The sequence below is a fragment of the Camelus ferus genome, chromosome 5 (assembly GCF_009834535.1).
Source record: "Camelus ferus isolate YT-003-E chromosome 5, BCGSAC_Cfer_1.0, whole genome shotgun sequence".
In the NCBI taxonomy this organism is placed as follows: domain Eukaryota; kingdom Metazoa; phylum Chordata; class Mammalia; order Artiodactyla; family Camelidae; genus Camelus; species Camelus ferus.
The window spans coordinates 69,276,740-69,299,976 of NC_045700.1; the positions used below are offsets into that span (position 1 = coordinate 69,276,740).

The 23,237-nt window shown below is 32.5% G+C and overlaps 1 protein-coding gene across 7 annotated transcripts in view; it reads right to left on the reverse strand.

The window, feature by feature from the left end:
• NBEAL1 (neurobeachin like 1) overlaps positions 1-23,237 on the reverse strand; it is a 129,312-nt gene that overhangs the window by 38,076 nt on the left and 67,999 nt on the right. For all 7 annotated transcript variants that reach the window (XM_032480043.1, XM_032480044.1, XM_032480045.1 and 4 more), the window contains 12 exons: positions 22,066-22,638; positions 21,557-21,732; positions 20,581-20,734; positions 20,150-20,278; positions 16,767-17,072; positions 16,524-16,673; positions 14,116-14,273; positions 12,070-12,194; positions 7,033-7,159; positions 2,647-2,795; positions 1,901-2,034; positions 177-278 (listed from right to left, as the gene is read on the reverse strand). In XM_032480043.1, the coding sequence (XP_032335934.1) occupies positions 177-278; positions 1,901-2,034; positions 2,647-2,795; positions 7,033-7,159; positions 12,070-12,194; positions 14,116-14,273; positions 16,524-16,673; positions 16,767-17,072; positions 20,150-20,278; positions 20,581-20,734; positions 21,557-21,732; positions 22,066-22,638 (2,283 nt within the window). The remainder of the gene's footprint in view (positions 1-176; positions 279-1,900; positions 2,035-2,646; positions 2,796-7,032; positions 7,160-12,069; positions 12,195-14,115; positions 14,274-16,523; positions 16,674-16,766; positions 17,073-20,149; positions 20,279-20,580; positions 20,735-21,556; positions 21,733-22,065; positions 22,639-23,237) is intronic.

Sequence of the window (23,237 nt, forward strand, 5' to 3'; positions counted from 1 at the left end):
TACCTTATGTGTGAGGGAAACAGAAAGATTCAAAGGTAATTCAAAAGATCAATTTGAATGGAAGAACAGCAGTTGTAAAATCAAAATAAAATAATCAGAAGAAGGGAGTCTTACTTTAAAGCAAAAGTCTGAGATACAAAATAAACACCAGAACAGTGACTGTTAAAATTTCCTACCTGTGTCAATCCTGACGTTTTGAATAACTCCTGTGGTGATCTGGTTCCATAACTATTTGGAGAATGAAGTGACAACAGTCTGCTATATACTTTGTTTCTAACCTATAAAAAAAAGAACATTTTGTGGCTTAAAAATTCATCAAGACAAACCAGGATTATGGCTTTATTAATAGATTTATCATGATATAATTCACATATCATAAAATTCACCCTTCTAAGTATACAATTTATTGGGCTTTTCTGTATACTCACAGTTGTGCAAACCATGCACTTCATCTAACTTTGGAATGTTCTCATCATCCCCAAAAGAAACTATATACTTACTCACTTCCCAATTTCCACTCCCTCCCATCCCCTGACAACCACTATAGTACTTTGTCACTACAAATTTGGCTATTCTGAACATTTCACATAAATAGAGGATTGATTTTAACTTCTCTGTTATACCAGGCTTAATGAAGTCACGACATGTATTTTTATTTTAGAACATTATAGTATCTAATGGAATAACCTTCAGACTTTGAAGAATCAGAAAATTAACTCACTTCTAGTTCATATTTAGTTGTCATTTACTGATCATTGTGGCAAATCAATTAATTTACTGAGTCTCATTTGCATATTAAATATAATAATCTCTACTGTTACGAGTTTTATGAATTATTCAGGGATATACAAATGCAAAGTAATAAAATTCATCTCTGAACTTGTTTCCTCATCTATAAGAAAAAAGTAATGGAATTTGTCATATTTAATCTGAAGGTTGTTAAGATTAGATACTACATACAAATGTACTTTAAAAGCTATACACAAACACACACTATTGAACAGGAGCATGTTTGGTTTAATTACATGACATAGCTTTCTAAAAAACCAATGCATTGTATTTTCCTACATGGGAAAATTTATGTTTAATAGTAAAAGGTTATCCTTTTGTAAAAATAGAAAAATGCCCTTTAACGGTTTGAATGGAATCATCTATAAATAAACCTGGATCCCACAAATGAACAGAAACTTAGTTATTGACTGTGCTAATCCAGGTCATCCGAGAAGCAGGTGCTAAGATAGAACTGAAGATGCAGAATTTTATTAGGAAATAAATAGGAAAAAATTTAATAGGAAAAAATGGAGAGAAAGCTAGGCAAGGTGGAAAGAGCAATCAGACTGTGATGCAAGACTGACCTCAAGTATATGACAGAGGGAAGGACGCCTGGGGGTAAGAAATGGGCCAAAGGTTATATAGCTGGTGGTAGAACGGTCTTGGACCCAGGTAACCTGGCTTCAGCGGCAATCTCAAACCACTTACACTATTTAAGAATTTACTGTATTCCTAGAAAAAATTACATGCTCCATTATCTTTCTTCCTAATTACACATGACCAATTATTGTCAAATTGAACTCAGTGTAATTTCATAAATCCAGTTATATCACATATATATTGCATATTCTTTCACACTTGGATACTGACACCTATTGGCTGACACTCAATATTCTACTGACTTATTTATTTACCTATACATAAAAACTGAAAACAAACATCAACCAAATACTCAAACATAAATCTCAACAAAAATTCATATATTGCTTAGCCCTAAAAGTATGTATTTTTTCCCTAATATTTTGACTTGATGAAAGAGTCGGGTCTGAGGTTTCATTAACGCTCACTATTTGGAGAATTATTTCAAACTAATAGTGTGGGGTTTCCAGAAAGGCAGCATCTTACAAACCTCTTTTTTGAAATTGAGAAAGTAGTTGGATTGGTCAACATGAAAAATCTCAAGGGCTGACCTCCTTAAGTTGTACCGCCGTAGGTGAATCTCTCGAACCTGAGAATGAGGCCACTTGAAATCGAAGCCTACTCCTGAAAACAGAAAAAATCTTGACTAGGGTATCATATAAAGTTACTCATGCTACGAGGAAGATATCTCCTACTTCCTGACAAAAGTAGCACTTAGGGAAAAGGAACTCAATTTCTGTATGATAAAAACTATTTGTTAAATTTATTGGACGTTTAAATTGTTTCTTTCAAACCTATTTAAAAATTCTATAGCTTTTCTACTTCCTTCCCATTAGAATAAAGCATAACTCTGAATGTTACATCTTAAAAAACATTTTTCCTTTTCTCTTTATGTTGGCAGCATAGATTCAAATCCTTTTATTTTCACATAAAGGGTTAGGTGAGCAGCCTATAGGAATAAGTGTACATACAAATAAAACTAAGATTGCATTTTATAACTTCAGTTTATAACAATCCCCCTAGCCAAACCTTTTTAAGAACACTGATAATAAAAAAGCATTCTTTTCAGTATATTGCTGAATAATAAATTTAATCCCATACTGACTTTTCATTTCTCCGTTTACACGACAGACTACAATTTCACAGTCTCACCTTATTACTTTCTTCTCATCAATGATTGATAAACTGGATACTTAACTATTGAACAACAGAAATTATTCCCCCAGACCTCCTCACCATCTTCTTTTTCAATGCTGCCATCATAGAAGTAAATGTGTTGAGTAGTGATTTCTAATCTGCCAGGAATTATGTCAATTATTGTAATGAGTTCACAGTCTTCTGACAACACCAATTTTTCTTTTTGATCCTGTTCTTCTTTCTCATCACTGTACAAACAAATACCAACCAAACAAAAAACATCCAACAGTGAACTCTGTGTAAACAGAAAAGAGCGTCATATCCAAATATGCATCTCATGTCTATAAAAATCACTGTTCAAGAAAGAGCACTTGAATTTTATATTAAAAAAATTTCACTGCATATTAAATTACTTAAATATTATCCAAATATACTTATTACCCAATAACTAAGTTTAAAAAACATATTTTACATTTTAATTGTATATGATTCACTAAACCAAAGTATAGTGAATGTTTAATACTACTGGCAGCGGACAGTTCAAATATGCAGCAATACTGGTCATGTTTTTCAGTTATATATGGGAGACATGAACTGACCCACGGAATACATGAATCTGTGTATAAAGGACTGCATCATTAGTGGTGTTTCATAAGTAATCAGTAGAAGTACTAATTATGATTGTTTCTTAAACTGTAAAATGAGACTTTTTGAGAACAACAAAAATGAGAGGATCATCATAGCACCCCCTGACAGTAGAAATGGAGATAATACAATGAGCTACTATTTCCACACCATACTTAAAGTGAACTCATCTTGTATTTGGAGGGCTGCTACCTCTTATGCTTACTGTAGGGAATAACTGGTGACAGCCTTCTGGTGGCCAAAGTGACTTTTAACTGCCAGGTATAGAAGTGAGAACGCCTATTGCTCATGGCATGTTACTCAAGTAAACCCTTCAAGCCAGCTGCTCTTTAGTCCTAGATATTTCACATATGCCTCATTTCCAGGATAGCAATGACTAAATCTAATTTTGTTTCCAATGGATTTCCATGAGGAAGTTCTACAAGTATAACCATTCTAACTGGTAATATTGCAACCCTTAACTTAAGCTTAAAAAAACTAAGAATATTTTCCTCAACAGTGAAATTCCAATATTTACAGTGATGGAATAGAGAAATAAGTGACCCAAGAGAGTAAGTTACTCATATTCTATGAAAGAAAGAGTTTGGGCTTCTCATTTGCACTTTATTTTATTTAAATTTTTTTAAATTGAAGTATGGTCAGTTTACAATGTGCTAATTTCTAGTGGACAGCATAGTGATTCAGTTTTATATATATATACACACACACACACACACATACAGTTAATATAATATGAAAAGGAGACAGATTAAAAGGGTCCAAGCATATTTGAAAAAATAATGCTGGCAACTTCTCAAATATGAAAAAAATTAACTTAGACATCCAGGAAGCTCAATGAATTCCAAGTTGGATAAATACAAAAAATATACACGGACAAAAAGCCAAGGTGGTGAAAGCAAAAGACAAAAGGAATAGAGTAAACTATCACAAATAGGACATCATAAAAAATTTAATAACACACTTCTCATGAGAAACAATGGAAACCAGAAGGTAGTGGAATGATATTCACATTCAATGTTCAAAATGTTGAAAGGACAAAAACTGCTTAATAAGAATTCTATATACAGCAAAACTATCCTTCAAAAGAGAAAGCAATGGTGCTGGGACAACCAGAATCATATGTAAAAGAATTAATACGGACCCTTATATCACACTGTATAAAAAACTTAACACAAAACAGATCAAAGACCTAATATAAGAGATAAAATCTTAAACTCTTAGAAAAAAATAAACAGAACTTCATCAAAATTTAAAACTTTTGTGCATCAAAGGATACCAACAACAAATTGAAAAAACCATTCAATGGAAGAAAATCTTTGCAAATTTTGTATCTAATAAAGAATTTGTTCCTAAAATATGTAAAGAACCTCTGAAACTCAATAACCAAAAGACAACCCAATTAAAAAATGAACAAAGGATTTGAATAGAGATTTCTCAAAAAAAGGACATATAAATGGCCAACAAATACATGAAAAGCTGCTCAGAATCATTAGTTATTAGGGAAATGCAAATTAAAATCACATGATAGCACCTCATATCTTCTAGGATGATACAATAAATTAAAAAAATAGAATAACAAAAGTTGGGGTAGATTTGGAGTTATTAAAACTGTCATACATTGCTTGGGGGAATGTAAAATGGTGTAGTCATTGTGAAAACAGTTTCATAATTCTTCAAAATGTTAAATATAGAATTACCATATGATCAGAAAATTAACTCCTAGTTTTATACCCAAGATAACGGAAAACATATGTTGACACAAAAATTTATGGTATTATTCATAATAGCCAAAAAAAAAAAAAGGAAACAATGTAAATTCTATCAACTGATGAAGGGATAAACAAAAGTGGTATACCCATATAATGGAATATTATTCGGCCAAAAAAAAGAATGAAGTACTATTACACGCTACTACATGGATGAACCCTGGAAACATTACACTGAATGAAAATGAAAAAAGCTAGATATAAAAGGAAACCTAGTGTATGAAATACATGAAAAGTTGAAAATGTTAAATCCATAGAAAAAGAAAGTCAATTAGTGATTGCCAGAGGATGTGGGGTGGGGAAATTGGGACTGACCACCAAAAGGTACAAGATTTCCTTGTATGTTATATAAATCTCAATTTCAAAAAATATATCTCAGTTTTTTTAAAAGTAGGCAAAAATGAAAGCAAAATAAAGATCTCCACAGATAATAAAAGATAGAGAAAATTTGTGGCTTAAAGACTTTCCTTACAAGAAATACTAAGGGAAGTCTTTCAGGTAGAAAGGAAATGGCATCAGATGGCAATCTGAAAGTATGTCAAGAAATAAGGTGTATAAGTGTAGTTATGTAGGCAAATACAAAGAGAAGCATAACTATATAGTTTTCCTTTTTTCACTTAACTGATTAAAAGACAAGTACATAAAACAGTAACAATATTAAACTGTATTGTTGAGTTTAAAACCAATAAAAGTTTAATATTTATAGTAATAATAACACAAAGGAGAGATAAGAAAGTGAATATATTTTTACTCAGCCATAAGAATGAAATAATACCATTGGAGGCAACATGGATGGACCTAGAGATTATCATACTAAGTGAAGTAAGTCAGACAAAGACAAATATTATATATCACTTATATGTGGAATGTAAAAAAATGATACAAATGAACTTATTTACAAAACAGAAACAGACTCACAAACATAGAAAACAAGTTTACAGTCACCAAAGGAGAAGGTGTGGGGGGAGGGATAAGTTAGGAGTTTGTGATTAACAGATACATAATACTATATATAAAATAAATAAACAAGGACCTACTGTATAGTACAGGGAATTATATTCAATATCTTGTAATAAACTACAATGGAAGAGGATATGAAAAGAAATATGTATGTATAACTGAATCACCACCATGCTGTATACCAGAAACTAAATAACACTGTAAATTAACTATATTTCAATAAAAAGTAAACAAAAAATAATTCAGAATTTTAAAATATATCTAAAGTTATTCAGTTTATATATTATTTCCTGTGAGAGGTTTGGTAATTTTTATATTTTTCAAGGAATTTTTCCATTTCATTAAGGTTGTCAAATTTACTGGCATAAAGTTGTCATTTCTTTTTTTTTTCTTCTTTTTGGGTGGGGGGAGGTAGTTAGGTTTATTTATTTATTATTAGGTTTTTTGTTTTTTTTTAATGGAGGTACTGGGTCTTAAACCCAGGAGCTCGTGCATGCTAAGTATGCACTCTGCCACTGAGCTATAAGCTATACTCTCCCTATCAAGTTGTCATTTCTTTTTAATATATTTCTTGTTAATCATTTTAATGTTTGTAGTGTTATCTTCTCTTTCATTTCTGGTACTGGTAATTTATGTTGTCTTTCTTTCCTAAGCTGTTTGGCTAGAGGTTTATTGTTTGGTTATCTGATTTTTAAAAAGCTAGCTTTTGTTTTCTTTGATCTTTCTGTTTTTTAACTTTCTCTTTCATGGATTTCTGCTTTTATTTTTCTAATTTCTTCCTATTACTAAAGAGTTTATATTTCATGCTGTACTTTCCAACTAAACACGTCAGAACACTGGCTGTGTCCCATAAGTCTGATATATTACGTTTTCATTGTCATTCAGCTCAAAATACTTTCTAATTTCAAAGTCTAGCTCCAAATTAACAGAGTTCTAAGAAGCCTTCTTCAATAGTTTGTTAACACTAATAGACTCAACACCTGGTAGACAGAGTATTAACTGCTGGTCCCTGGAAATATATGTATTAGAATTTCAAGCTAATGTATTCCACAATTTTACAATCCCATTTCTCAGAATAAAATAATTTGAAATTCTTTCAAGTACTTATACATACATATTTACTCTGCTTGTTATTTCCTCTTCAGGAAGATCTAATTTATCTTCCTCCAGATCACTAACTTTTACTTGTTTCACTACTTCCAAAAGCAATGAATCACTGGAAGGCTGTGAGTGCTGGATGCCTGTTTAAACACAAAATGTCTGTTAAACACAAAGTAAAAAAAACCCATTATCATAGTCCTGTAATTTCTGATTGTCAATTATACGATAATAGTATGTATTACAAATAAAGAAGGTACTTGAAATTTTCTAAAAAAGCAATTTACTACAGAAAAGTTTTAATACATGATTTAGAGTAATCTATGCTGTTTCACTGTGACTTTTTACACATAATAAAAGGAATTGTCTCAAAAATATGGTATCTATTTTTAATGATGGTATTATTTATGTTTCAGAAATAGGCCAAGTAATCTCTTTAATCACATTTACTGCTAAAGGATACCAATAACTAATTGAAAGAAAATTATTTTCAGTACATTAATTCAACAGAATTATTTTTACTGTGCATTTGTACTAAAGAAATATTTAGAAACAGTGTGACAAATTGTCTTTAACTGCAAGATAATACACAGACTAAGGGCCAAAGTGTTCCTTTCTGGAGTACAGGGAATTTAACAGATAATTCCGATACATATATATTCATCAAATGTAATGAATGATGCATTATATAAAAAGGTAGGGCTAGCAAAGTGGAAAGAACATGGGTTGTGAATTGGTAAAACTAGATTCAAATTCTGTTCTACCATTTACTAACCATATGACCCCTCTGAATCTATGCTTTTTAACTGTGAAATGGAGATACATCACAACACACATAAAATAAATGGTAGCTATTATTATTGTACATTCATCTCTCAATTATCTGAGTGGCAAAAGAACTGTAATAAAAATATATGTATAATTAATAGGCAGGACTGGAAAAATTTATATATTTAACTATGAATAAAGTATTTCATTTGTGGAAAATAAAAATAATTCATGCTAAACAACAAAACACTATACAGATAACAAAACGTCCCTTAGTTTCTCAAACGGTATCATTGCTCTGACATGTAAAATGAAGTAACCAATGTACAGCTGCATTCTTATTTATAAATCTGCTTCCATCATATCTTCCCCTATACTAGGAATTACTGGCTCATACTTTCCCTAGAACAAGTAACTATTTCTACTGAACATATTTTCCCCTATGGTCTAATGCAAGCAAAAATTTATTGTTAAACATTTAGTTAAACAAAGTACATGATTATGCAATAAACCTGAAAAGCAGGAACTCAATAATCTGATACAAACTGAAAACTGACTTCATGTACATGGATGAAACAGTACTCTTAAGAGTGTAAACTAAAACTCTGGTGAATATACTGAGGATGGGAAGGACTGCAGGCAAGGAAGCCCATTGGGAAAACTATTCCAAGTTTGGGAGAAGACAGAATCTAGCTAAACCTAAACCATGGCAATAGCAAAGGGAATAAAAATAAGGAAAAACACCTAAAATATATGTAAGAGACAGTATTAAAAGGATATTGTTAAAAAAAAAAGGACATTGTACCTAAAGAGCAATTATGTGTAGGAGATTAAGAGGGATAAGATAAGGATGGGCTTATAGTTAATAATAATTATTTAAATTTGAGTAACTAATGAGTGGAGGCGATGATAACTATAACATAAGACACAGGAGAAGCCACATCTAGGATGAGGAGCAGACACATGAGAAAAGATAATGGATTCAGTTTCAGAAATGTTACATGGAAGAGGTATCCCAACAGGCAGTGGAAACCTTGGTCTCAAGTTCAAAAGGCAGGCAAGAATTAGAAATACAGGTGGGAAAGCATCATTATATACATAATTAAATATATACTTTGTTGTTATTTTTGTGGGGGTGGGTAATTACATTTATTTATTTATTTAATGGAGCTACTAGGTATTGAACCCAGGAAAAATATATATTTTATATACCACGATGAAGCCAAGACACCACCACTTCATAGAGACCATAGGTAAAAAGTAAGATGGCTAGGCAAAGATCTGGGAACATTGTCATTTAAAAGGTGAATGGAATAGAAAAAAGGTTCCAGGAAAAAGACTAAAAATTGGTATGAAAAGGAGGGTAAGCAACAGTGCTAAGAAAAAAACACACTTATGGAGGAGGATAACTACCAATGCTTCACAGACAACAGAAGCAGTGTAAGGACTAAAAATAAGTTGTTGCACTCAACATCAAACAACCCAATTAAAAAATGGGCAGAAAAACTGAATACACATTTTTCCAAAGAGGAAATGCAGATGGCCAACAGGCACGTGAAAAGATGCTCAACATTGATAATCATCAAGGAAATGCAAATCAAAACCACGATGAGGTATCACCTTACACCTGTCAGAATGCCTTTCATCAAAAAGAAACTAAGTAACAAATGTTGATGAGGATGTGAAGAAGAGGGAATCCTCATACACTGTTGGTAGGAATGTAAATTGGTGCAACCACTGTGGAAAACAGTATGGAGGTTTCTCAAAAAAGTAAAAAGAGAACTACCCATATGACCCAGCAATTCCACTCCTGGGTATACCTCTGAAAAAAAATAAAGCACTAATTCAAAAAGATACATGCACCCCAATGTTCAAAGGAGCCTTATGCACATACAATTGCCAAGATATGGAAGCAACCTAAGTGTCCATCAACAGATGAATGGATAAAGAAGAAACTGTGTGTGTGTACATCTATACACACACACACACACATATATATGTATATACACACATACATATAATAGAATATTACTCATTCATAAAAAGAAAAAAGGTTCCAGGAAAAAGACTAAAAATTGGTATGAAAAGAAGGAGGGTAAGCAACATTCATAAAAAAGAATGAAATTTTGCCATTTGCAACAATATTCATGGATTTGGAGGGAATTATATTAAGTGAATGTCAGACAGAGAAAGATAAATACTGACTACCACTTATACGTAGAATCTAAAAAATACAACAAATTAGTAAATAAAACAAAAAAGCAGACTCACAGATATAGAGAACAAACTAGTGGTTACTATCAGGGAGAGGAAAGGAGGGGCAATATTATAATATAATAATATATACTATTAGGTATAAATTAAGCTACAAGGACGTATTGTTTAGCACAGGGAATATAATTAATATTTTATAACTATAAATGGAGTATAACCTTTAAAAATTATGAATCACTGTTGTACACCTATAACATATAATATTGTACAGCAACTGTACTTCAATAAAAATAAAAATTTTTAAATTAAAATAAGTTGGTGCATTTGGCAATCAGAAGCTTATTTCTAGTGAAGAAGTGTGGACAAAAAAACTTTCTAAAACCAAATATTTTTAATGATACACTTAAGAATATACTTTTTGGCCATTTAAATTCCATTATTTATAGGTGGGTGTGTTCCAAAAGATACTTCACAAATCACTTGTTTGGAATTCACAATGAATTTTCCATCAAAAATGTTAGGAATAATGGCTAACTTTGTAGTTTAGCTACTGTACATTTGCAATGGGAGGCAAAGCAGTACTGGGTTAAGTGAAACAAAACAAAATAAGAAAAAAAAACCCACCACGAATTCTGGAAGCTGATGAAAATATTTATAGACAAACATATGGAGTAGGTAAAACATTTTGCAGTTAATTCTGAAGTAAATTTCAGGGAACTTTAAAGAGTTTGAAAGATTGGTGCCACTGGTTTTATACTATTTCTAATTTCATTTTGAAATACATGATTTTTTTCTTCTGTACAATTTTATTGTCACTATTATACTTGGGGTAATTTTGAACACTGGGTAAAGAGAAAAACAGAAATGGAAAAAAAAAAAGACAGGACACTAGTTTTCCCGGACTTAAAACTACGGAGACCAAGAAGAAGAAACATAAAATTGTATCTGTGTAGAGGGGTGAGGAAGGAGTGGAAGAAGAAAGGAGAATTTCCTGAGTGAGGCTTCTTGGCAAAAATGAAGAAAATACAGAGAACACTATTCCTTAAATATTACTAAACTGAAGTCACCCACCAAAAGTGTTTTCTGGGTGATGAGTACAGTCAAATTTCAAGAGGCAGAGAAAGTACAGCAATCTCAGGATGTGACCAGGGAGGACAAGCTGTCTGTAACTGGCCACTCCTATGTAAGACACTCCCCAAGTCAGTGTTTGTATCATAGGCAAGGCCATTTTCTGCATTACGGAAACTCACTTACTGTGTCTGATTTACGTCGGAATGGAAGATTCTAAACAGCAGGCATCACAGCTCTCTTAATTTTATGGCATTTATTGTACTGGCCAATATATTAAGGTGGTTATTAAAAGTAAGATTAAAAAACGGGTACTCCTTTCATCTGTAACTTAGTCACTGAACACAAGATGCATGCTGGCTATGGTAAAGTAACTACAATTCATTATACATGTAACAGTCAATATCTTGGGGTACTTCACAGACCTCTTCTTCAAAAGAAAAAGCTGTCAAGTCAGATGGTTAGAAGGGAAGGGCTTTCTTAAAAAACTGCAGAAACTCTTTAATGCCTGCTTTGAAATACTGCTAAGTTATGTATTTTTAAGCACTTTTTTCCAGAAAAGGGCATTGGCCCATCTAAGATACTAAATGTCTAGAGTTCTGTAAAAATAACAAGTCATAAAAGGAAGGACAAAAGAGTTGCTAAGAATTCTAAATGTATTTAACATTAGCCTCAGTCTTGGTAAGCAAAACACTAAAGGAACAGGACGACTGTTTAACCATACTGTAATGGATACAAGACAACACACTTCACATGAACTACAGGATAATTTTATGATTTTAAATTATGTTTTTCTTTGAAAAACTGCAATTAATTGAAACAGGAAGTCACCTTAGAGGTCAAAAGTAACTGCATTTAACATATACAACCATTTAAATATCAATTATAAAATAGCACCCTTTTCTCATGAGCAAATAATTCTGAAACAATTGATAAAAACAATAACCAACCCCCACCAACATCCTCATTTGTCTTCAAGAAATAAACAGCCATTGGAACTCACCTAAATTGTCTCTCAAAGCACTAGCTTCATCATGGGTTTTGAAGTTATAATTCGGTACCAATTTAAGTCTCATGCGGGAATAATTTTCTACATTAGCTAGTTTCCAGTGGACTGGATTTTGTTTCCTATGAATATTCATAAGTAAACAAAATTATTTAGCTTAAAGTTATGAAGATTAGCTTGAAACAGTGTAAGAAGTATCAGATCCTTTACACTTTTTAGCACTATTTTATAAAAACATTCACATTCATTATCTCATTTGACCCAAACAACCCCAAGAGAAAACCAATGTTAGTATGTACAGCTACAGTTTATACCTGAGGAATCTAACACAGGCTAAATTATTTGCCTAAGATGCTATGTGTTTACAGACACCAGAAATAAGATGTGAACATAAATCTTCAGACTTATAATTTGATATATTTTACTCTTTCACTGTCACAGGGAACTTTTTAACTACCTATATGAGTTTATTCCAAATCAGTTTTCAAAATAAAATAATAATTTTATTATAAGTAAAGATAATATAATTGAAAATGGATCAAAGACCTAAATATAAGACTTCAAACTAGTAGAAGAAATATCAGGAGTAAATCTTCATGACCTTGGTTTTGGGACTGTTTCTTGGATATGATACCAATAATACAAGCAACAACAACAAAAAGAAACCTGACTTTAAAATTCAAATTTTTATGTACCAAAGACCACGATCAAGACAGTGAAAAAAAAACCTATATATTTACAAATAATATATCTGATAAGTCTATTATTGAGAAAATAAAAAGAACTCTTACAATTCAACCACAAAAAGTCAAACAATCCAATTTAAAAATGGGCAAAGAACTTGAATAGATATTTCTCCAAATAAGATACACAAATGGCCAAAAGGACATGAAAAGATGTTCAATGTCATTAGAGAAATGCAAAAAAATCATAAGATACTATTTCACACCTACTAGGATGAACATAATAAAAAAAATTTTAATGACAAGTAGTGGTAAAGTTGTGAAGAAACTGGAACTCTCAAACATGGCTGATGGGAATGTAAAATGGTGTAGCTGCTGTGAAAAACAGTTTGGCAATTCTTAGTAAGTTAAACACAGAATTACCATATGACTCAGCAATTCCACCTGCAGGTATATATCCAAAAGAATGAGAAACAGGCATTGAAACAAGTACTGTTCATAAACGTTTACAGCAATACTATTCACATAGCCACAGGGAAAACAACTCAAATGTCTATCATCTGATGAATGAATAGACAAAATGTGTTATTATCCATACAATGGAATATTATTTGGCCATAAAAAGGAAAGAAAGTACTGTTACATGCTACAACATAATGAAAACACTATGCTAAGTGAAAGAAAGAAGCTGGACACAAAAGGCCACATATCGTATGATTTCATTTATATGAAATATTCAGAACAGGCAAATCCATAGAGACAGAAAGCAGACTGGAGGTTGCCAATGGCTGCTTAATGGTCCAGGGTTTCTTTTTCAGGTGATGAAAATGTTCCAAAGCTAGACAGTGGTGATGATTACACAAGTCAGGAATGTACTTAAAGCCACTAAATTGTACACTAAAATGGTTAAAACAATATTATTTTATATTATGTGTATTTTACTACCATAAAAAGTTGTTAAATATGTATATACTTACATACATAAATACACACACACACACACATAATGTGATTCAGCAAAACAGAAGTGACTTAGGATCAAGCATATAAACTGTAAAATGTTCAAACATACTGATAGCATCACTAATCCTAGCTCAGACATCAAGACAGAAGTAAATGGATTCAAAACAAATTCTGTATAGCAGGGTAAAAATAAAGGAAATAGCTGCATGGTGAAAAACATACACACAAAGCTCTAAACATACAAGGCCTAAAATTCACAAAAGACAAGTAAATTAATTAAAGACAATCTTTTACAAAGTGAACTTTAAAAAAACTGGTTCGAGAAGCCATTTGCTCACAAAGTTCTAGATCAGAGTTCTAAAAACAAAAGGGTATTTGATAAATGATATACTCCTACCTTTCAGCCCAAGGTCCCCTTTCACACGTAAGATAGAGCTTTATTGCCTTCCAGCGTCTCAGAGTGGCTAACTGTTGACTGCTAAGTTGTTTAAGCATATTATTATACCTCAAGTTCTCTTGGCGTGCTTTTCGATTAAATGGCTCCACAAAAAACTCCTGAAAGAAACAGCAGTAAGTAATAGAATTGAATCATATATTTACAGGTATACTTAAATTTTAGTGCCACAATTTTAAAAATTTGACCCAATAAAATCATGCAGTGAAAGAAGCTGGTAACCAACAGGATTTTCTTATTCTACTAGAATTATTTCTTTAATACAATTCTAGCTATAATCTATTTGTATTTTTTTAAAATACATGAATAACTTCAAAAATGTAAAGTGTCTCAACACAGGATTTTTAAACTCAGAATTATTAACCTCCTACCATCAAGTGAAATGATTTTCCTTTGGGATCTTTTGATTAATAAGGCATCTAGAGTAAGATTCAAGTTTAAATAAAGTAAAAGGAAGAGTAACCACATTTCATACTACTATTGATGGACTGAAAGGCAATGTCAAAGACAAAAGAAATCCATAGGGGCAAATCTCTCACAATGAAAACTTCTATCACTTAAGGGGGAGGATACAGCTCAAGTGGTAGAGCACATGCTTAGCATACAGAAGGTCCTGGGTTCAATCCCCAGTACTTCCTCTAAAAATTAATAAGTAAACCTAATTGCCTCCCTCACCAAAAAAAGAAAAAGAAAAGAAAAATTCCATTACTTAGACCGCTACTCTCTGAACAGCATCCTAGGTAGCAATTGAATTCACATGCTTTTTCCAGTTTTCAAGATAAAATATACTTTGATAACAGGTTCTACTGATATGTAACTCTAAGCCCTGAAATTAAAGTTTTAAACTTTTCAGAAAAACAAGTGGTAAGACTATCTTGTCTGACTCACATTAATATTGATCTATTAGGAACTATTAGGAACTAAAACACTTTTAACTTGTTTCAAATAAATCAACACTGAATTACATTAAAATAAACAGTTAAAGACATGGATTTCAAAGACATCTTTAAAGAGGCAGTACAGCAGTGTGGGGTTAAGAATGTAAGTGCTGGAGATAGACCTAGGAACAAGTCTTAGCTACTTAATTCTCTACGTCTCAGGACCATTATCTGTATGATGATGTTGACAATAACTGTCATCACAAAGATTAAGATCTAAAGTCCTTAATATAGTGCAAGAAAAGTAGCAAGCACTCAATAAATAAATATTATCATTACTGCTACTGTAATTTTTACTAGATTTGTAGGAAATCAATGATTTGGGATACTGTGTTGCCAAATATTTAAAACAGATCTTTGATGAGAAAACTGAAGAAGTCATGAGAGCTCCATGATAATTAAACATCAGTTTCACAGTGTTGACATTTGAGCACACAAGAACATTCTTAAATTAGGTTTTTCTAGAAAAGCTAAGGGTGAAGTTACAGAGAAAATGATAGTTGGAATACTAATTGGTAGAACTTCTGTGAGGGCAAGATAACTGTATTTACCGTTAAGTGCTGCATATCAGTAATTCCACTTATTCTAGGGAAGTCATCCTGGATAAGCATAAAAATACAATTGTAGAGATGGGCCTCAAGTTTTTGTTTTTGGAAGGTATTTAACTATAAATTTGATTTCTTTAATATGTAGAGGACTATCCTAAGTTAACTATTTATTTCTGAATTGGTTTTGGATATTTGTATTTGTCAAGAAATTGATCCATTTCATTTAAGTCCTCTCATTTATGTGCACAGATTCGTTTACAGTAGTCCCTTATTATTATGCTGATGTCTCTGGAGTCAGTTGTGATATTCATTTCATTTCTGGTATTAGTAATTTTTCACTTTTTTTTTTTCTCAATTTGGCTGGACATTTATCTACTTCATTGATATTTTGAAGAAGCAGATTTTGGTTTCACTGATTTCCTCTATTGTTTTTCTGCTTTCAATTTCACTGCTTTCAGCTTTTAAAAAATGTATTTAGAAACTAATTTAGATTAGTTCAGATTACTTTTTTCAAGTTTCTCAGGGTGGAACAAACTTCTTAATTTTAGATTTTCTTCTGTTTTAACACATGCATTTCATGCTATAAATGTCCCTCTAAGCACTGATATATACTCAGCCTCCTTAGAGATATCTACTTTCAGCTTAGTAGATTTTTTACATAATCACTATGTGTAAAACATTTTTATATTTATTTTTTAAGTTGTTACTTATCAGTGTTATTTTTTCTAATTCTGAAATAATTTTTCATACAAACAATGAGAAATACTGTTTTCAAAGTTCAGACTTGTTATTCATCTCTTTTGAATATTAAAAGCTTGAAATCAACATGAAAACCTAGGTATCAAAAACATTTAATAATTTTTACCTGAAACTTGAGCTTGCTTTCTCCTCCTTCCCGGTCTCGTTTATGCATATTCACCATTAAGGCTTCATAACAATCTTTCCAATAAAGTGCCATGTGCTGGTGACCATCATAAAATGTATGGGTTTCATATTGCTTCATATAAGGTACAATCTTATAAAAAATTTATATATACAAAATTTAATATATGCTCCTAGAAAAATGGTAATTAGTACAAAAATCTCACTCAAAAGAGATAAAACTTACGTATTTTTCAATGTAAACTTGCCACTCGTTTGAACTGCAATATTCCTGAAAATCTTCAAAAAATGAAGAGCTGCCATTGGTAAAAGGTAAAGAAGGCAGGTGCAAGTTCATGAAGAGAAGCTCATAAATTTTGGAAACCAGGGTACGGACAAGGGGAACCAGAAATGAATATATTTCAGTCTGTTCCTTGATTGATTGACTTAGAACATGCTCCAGCTTCCCTAAAATATAACATGCTTCATCCTGATTTTCAATCACTTTGGTCTGAAGAAGGGTGTTTAGCTTAGCTGATGCCATTGCACAAACCTAGAGGAAAATAGTAAAATAAACCAGATACTAAGTGATAATAGCAAAGTTCTTTGGCTCTTCTTGAAGTTATTTTTTAGAAATTATATAAGCCACCCTATTTAATTTGGAATATACTGAAAAGTTGACATGCATAATTAATCACCTCAACATGCATTCTACTCCTTCTTACAGTTTGCAAGATGATTCCATCTCTAGTTCTAACAATAGGTCCTAAAAGATATAAGCCAAACAGAATATCCAACCCCTTTCAGCAGTGACTGGTTCAGGCAACTCTTCTTTCAGTCAACTCATGTCATTGTCTTGTCACATGGATTTATACAGGGATAGCCTAATGAGGGTAAGGTCAGAACTCTTATATAATAACTGGTAAGACCTGTGAAAGGGCTAAGGTTTTCCTCATCTCCAAGCTAACAAGTTAGCCTACCATAGTTTCATAGATGCTGGCAGAAGAATGAGATTCCTGGAACAGAGACAAAGATCTATACAGCATTAGCAATAGCCATAATGTTAGCATTTGCCCTGTTCCCCAAAATGCAATTCCATGGTGAGAGTTGAACAGGACTGGATGATGCCTGCACACATAGTGGCTGCATTGTAACAGAGGAACCCCAAGCATAAGGAACCCATATCTTTCATACTGTGCAGTAAGTGTGCCCAAACTTTGCCTTGGAGGGATTTATTATCTTTATTGTACTGGGCAGTAAACAAACCTGCCTTTTGCTCTGGAGGGAGACATGATCCCTATCTTCCAAAGCTATTCACTATACAGGTATTCTCAAAGAGACAATATAACAAAGGGATCCAGTTATTCACAAGAGATGCAGAAACACAAAAGATCCACAAAGAACTGTCTACCACCAATGACTGTAGGAAGAAGTATGCTCTTTCTCCACATATGAATAAGGAAGCATGCAGCTTCATTTGCTGTTGGTAGTCATTCTATAACAATAAGGGCAGCCAGCTTAAGACAAGCTGATGATGCATGACAGAGAGAAAGGCTGTGAGAATAGCAAATAAAAGGAACTGGAGCCTTGACTGAATCATGCCTTAAACTCATCTTAACTCCAAAGTTTTCAACTATATGAATCTTCTTAACTAAGTCAGTTTGCATTGATGTTTCTGTTATTTGGAATCAAAAGCATTTTTATACATATAGGACAATACATAGGAGAGTAAGTCCTTGATCAGAAATCTAATTACCCTAAAGTTCCTAAGGGAGATACATATTCCTTTGCCTGGGTGGCAAAAACCTGGCATAACTCAGGCAAAGAAATACTCTATATTACTCTTAAGCTTTGACCTTAGACTCCTTAGACATATAGAAAGGTGATTTAGGTCACAAAAGGGGCCTCCTTTAATCTAGACTAGAGAAAGATGTCACAGCAGGACAAATGATATAAAGTGCCCCCTTCTCCCTTAACCCTATATCCCATTATTGCATCTTATTACTTTTAAAATAAAGAAAAGCAAGAGAAAAACAGAAAGTATTTGAACCTGACATCACGAATTAAAACAGACATTTTATTTAAGGAAGTCTCACCAAAGAGAAAAACACTGAGGGTGACTATGAATGGAACAAAATAGAGTCCTAATATCTAAAATAAGTAACTACCTGGCATACTGCCTGCAAAGGCTTTAACAATCATCAGGCTAATATTAATGAAAAAGGCAAAAAAGTTACCCTCGTTCTATTTCCAGATGGAGGGGAAAAAAAATACTACAATGAACATCTATGTATACAAAGATTGTTTACTACTTTAGATCATTACCTCAGGACACAGTTTTAGAGTAAAATACTAGACAAAGAGTATAATAAATTTTTTTAAGTTTTTAGTCCACATATTTTCAAATTGTATTTAAAAGCTGTACCATTCAAACTTCCACCATCCATATATCAGAATGTCTATTTTCTTGTTTAGCTTTTCTACATTTTCTACGTTTTCTACAATGAACATGTGCTACCTTTATGATTAAGCAAAAAAACCCACTATATTTAAAAAGTTAGTGAAATGAGGAAATGATTTTAAAATAATCATAAGAAAAAATATAAAATTATCAAAATATATGATGGCTTCAATCATCTGAAAAATTACATACATAGAAAAAATATTAAAACATTGACAGTTGCTTTCTCTTAGGCTATGGGATGATGGACATTTTCTTTATTATTTTTTCTTTATATTTTTTGTGTATTTTCCAAAATGAGTATGTTTTCTTTTACGATTGGGAAAAAAAAGAATCTATTGAAAAGCATGGCCTTTTTAAAATACAGCAACCTTTTATTTTAACCTCCTCATGTTCTTATCAATATTATAGCAAGTTTATATACATGAGAAACCATCCCCACCCTGACCCCTTCCTCCAAGTTCTTAAAATTCCAGTATCAAAAGAAAATAAAAAGGGGGTAAATAACCATGGGATACATGTCATGACTAATCTAACCCAAATAATCACAAGCATCCAATGTAAATAGAAAGATAACGGACTGCAATCCACATGGAACTTTTTCAACCTTTAAAATTTTTAATTTAAAGTAGAAGTAATAAATATTCCATAGGTCCATATTTTATTTACCTTTATCTCAGAAACCTAACACAATGCTAACACTTGGTAGGCATTCAGTAAGTGTCTAATGAATGAAAACAATGAGATAAATCATAAAACTGAATTAGTAGATTAGTAAAGTACAGAAAAAGACTTTGACAAGAACAATTTTAAAAATAATTTTCCTAAAAATGCAAGCCCTAAGCTGCTATTTACATGTGTAAACAGTCCACGCAGGCTGTAGAGCTAAATAAAGACAAAGTGAGTAACACCCTCTAACATGAGCCATGTATAAATCCTCTAAAAGGAAACCTTAAATTACACTAAGTCATAAACAGCAGGAAAAAATAATCAATTAGCTGCCTCTCAAGCTTCTTTCCAAATTTCACAAAAGTGAAACTAGAGTTAAGTCATGATATTTAAAAATAATTTTAAAAATTAAAATGCTGAAAACACACTGTCATTCAGTTATTATACAAGTTCCTATGTTGCACGCAAGTAGAGAAAATAATGCAAAAGAACTGACAAACCTGCAAATTACCCCTTCCAATGAATCCTAGAAGCAGCTGGATCTGAATCTGAGAGAGTTTTACCCACACTGGACTCTCAGAATACCAAGCGGCCAGACTGTCCAGGAGCAGCACCATGTCCTCTAAAAGCTAACACAAAGGAAAAATTGAGAAATAAAAACATTCTGTTTTGAAATCCACTGATGATAAATTTTCCCTAATTTTAATACAAATCATAAATATTTCAAAACTAATTCTATGTTCGGTTGGTAAAAGCCAAAAGAATTATCTTAGTAATAGCTAACAAAATCTGTGACTATTTATCACATCTTATCCACGTTTATTGCATCTGATTAAACATTAATGCTTTGAAGAGAGGGGGTACAAAATTTCCTTCCTTGAATGAAATTCTTCACTATGAAAAAAAAAATTTCAAAGAGATATTACTGCACCTTCTCAGTCCACATGTTTGAATTAACTAGTCCCTCTGACTGCAGGAAGTCCTGTATGATCAGCATGAGTCGGAAAGCATTTTCAGCAGTTACTGGATTAATTTTTGCTTCTCTGTTTTCTGTGACTGCCCATTCTAACATCTTCTGTAGCAAACTAAGTATAAAACAAAGTCCTCTTAAAAACATTTTAAATTTTTAAAAATAGCAGGTCATTAAAAAAAAAAGCAACAACAAACCCATTTATTTACTAACAGGAGTATATCTCCAAAGATACACTATCACTGGCAGGTGTCATAAGACATTGTGGATGGAATTTAATAACAAAGAAGCAACTTTTAATCCATGGAGTATCTACCCTTAATATACCTAATACTAAAAGGCAAAGTAAAGTTAACTGTTTTGACTTGACCTTAAAAAAACTATGAAAATAATTCACATTCCAGTCTCCATGAGATATTTAAAAGTTTCTTAAAACTGAAATTGGAAACATTAAGGAAGAAAGCCTATACCTTACAGAGGGTCTAGCCCTGTGGAAAAAGAAGAGAATAATTCTCTTCTAGTGTGCTGTTGTTGCAGTGTTTTATCATATGCAGGGAACTCAAAGCTTTAGAGAAGTGATTTTCATGAAAATAGTACTGCCTTTCTTTAGCACAAAAACACTCAAATTTGGACAAGGTTGTACAACACAATGCACCAGTGCTTAGACACCACAGAAAAAAATTTTAAAAAGGAATATACAATCACATAAAATCCAAATTAATGCAAGACTTAAATCTCCTCACATCAGAGACAGTTTTGGATTTCTCTCTAGATCCCACTAGAATGGCAACAGACAGGGAACAGTACTAAGCAAAAAGCTTCTCCTTTACTCTCTCTCTACCCCCACTGAATATTGAATAAGTGTTCAACAACAAATATTATTTTAGAATTCTCCCCACTCCAAAAGGAGAGGGGATATCACCAACTGAATGCTTACATTAGTTTAATTTCCTCTGATGGTCGAAGTAGCTCACTGGATATTCCTGGTTTAGTTAGTGCCGAAAACACTTGTCCCCGTTCAATCCAAGTATCATCATCGGACTTTTCTAGTCCCTTACACATTACACAGTTTAAAATATTTGTCAGTAACTGAAGAAGCTCCTCCTCACATCTCTATAAAAAAGATAAAGTAATATGAAATTATTGGAGGGAGGAGATGTTAAAAGCACATAATAAGAACCCATCAGGTACTTTGACTGTAATCATTTAATGTTATTTTTAAGGTGTCTGGATGAACCTGGAACTTTATTAGGAAGGCACTAGTGATGCATTACAAGGATAACTAAGACACTGGTTTTGCTCTCAAGATACAGTTGGGTGAGTTTCTAATATCTTAGATCATGAGACTTAGAATATGAATATAATATGAAACTGTTAACAATTACACATTTCTAAGGTGAGACATACAAAAATAAGAACTGCATTTGAACAAATAAGGAATTTTACCTCTTGGCTTTCAAGTAAAGATAAGTCATCACTAAAGCCCACATCATTTGGGACACTACTTTCTTTGTCAGACTGCACAGAAAATGTTTTCATAGACTCTATTGGGGATGGGGTGCTGGGCGGGCTGTCTGGCATCTGACTTCCACTATCACTCAGTTCACATGAATCAATTCCACTGAGATCTAAACTCAGATGTGAAGGGTTTTTATGCCAGAATTCTTGATTCTCTGATTTGAAAGACAATTCTCCCACAGAGTTATCTTCTTGAAATAATGGTGTGTTTGAGTCTAGAGAGTGTCTGTCTTCCAAACTCCACTGATCTGAAGACACATGAGCTGAGACAAAAGAGTTGATTTTTTCGTCATCTGTCTTTTCATCAAAGTTCCTCTTGATATCTTCCGCTGATATGTTTTTATCATTGTCTTTCATTAAAACAGGCCTACTGTGCTTATGAAGAGTATTTCCATTTTCAAAATTTGGTTTTAAAAAAAGCCTAACTAAAGTGTCTTGCCAGCCCACTTGTTGAGATATTTGATGTGCTGCATCTGGCTGGGACTGTAAAATCTGGAAAATCTGCAAAGATTAAGAATACAAAAGTCATCAAAAAGTATACAGTACTTTATATCAAAAATAGTTTCATTTCAATTATTTTAATGACAAAGTAATTCCACAAGAAACTCTGGGAGAATATACTTTCAAAAGATTATGTTCTTAACTAGATTAGAAACTATTTGGAGGGCAGACATTTAACTAATCTGCATATTATTCATCGTACATATAGAGTAGGGAAGTACACAAATACCTGCTGAAAGATGAAAAAGGAAAAAAGGTAAAATGATCCTCCACATGTCAACACACTGATGCTATTGATTTAACTTTGTCAGAGAAAAAATATAAATACAATTAAGGTATATATAAAATGTATTAAAGTTATAGCCTCTCAACCAAATGTTTTCCATGAGCCTGCTACATTTGTTCAGCAAATACTGAACATCTACTATGTGCCAGGCACAGTTGCGGCACCAGGGTTAGGGGAGTAAACTGAACACAAAAGACACTTTGATAGAACCTACGTATCCCAAGAATAATGTTTTCCCATCTCATTTTTCCCCAGGTAAAGTTAACAGCTGCTTGGCAAAAACATTTTTCTCTTGAATTCTGTATTGTACCAA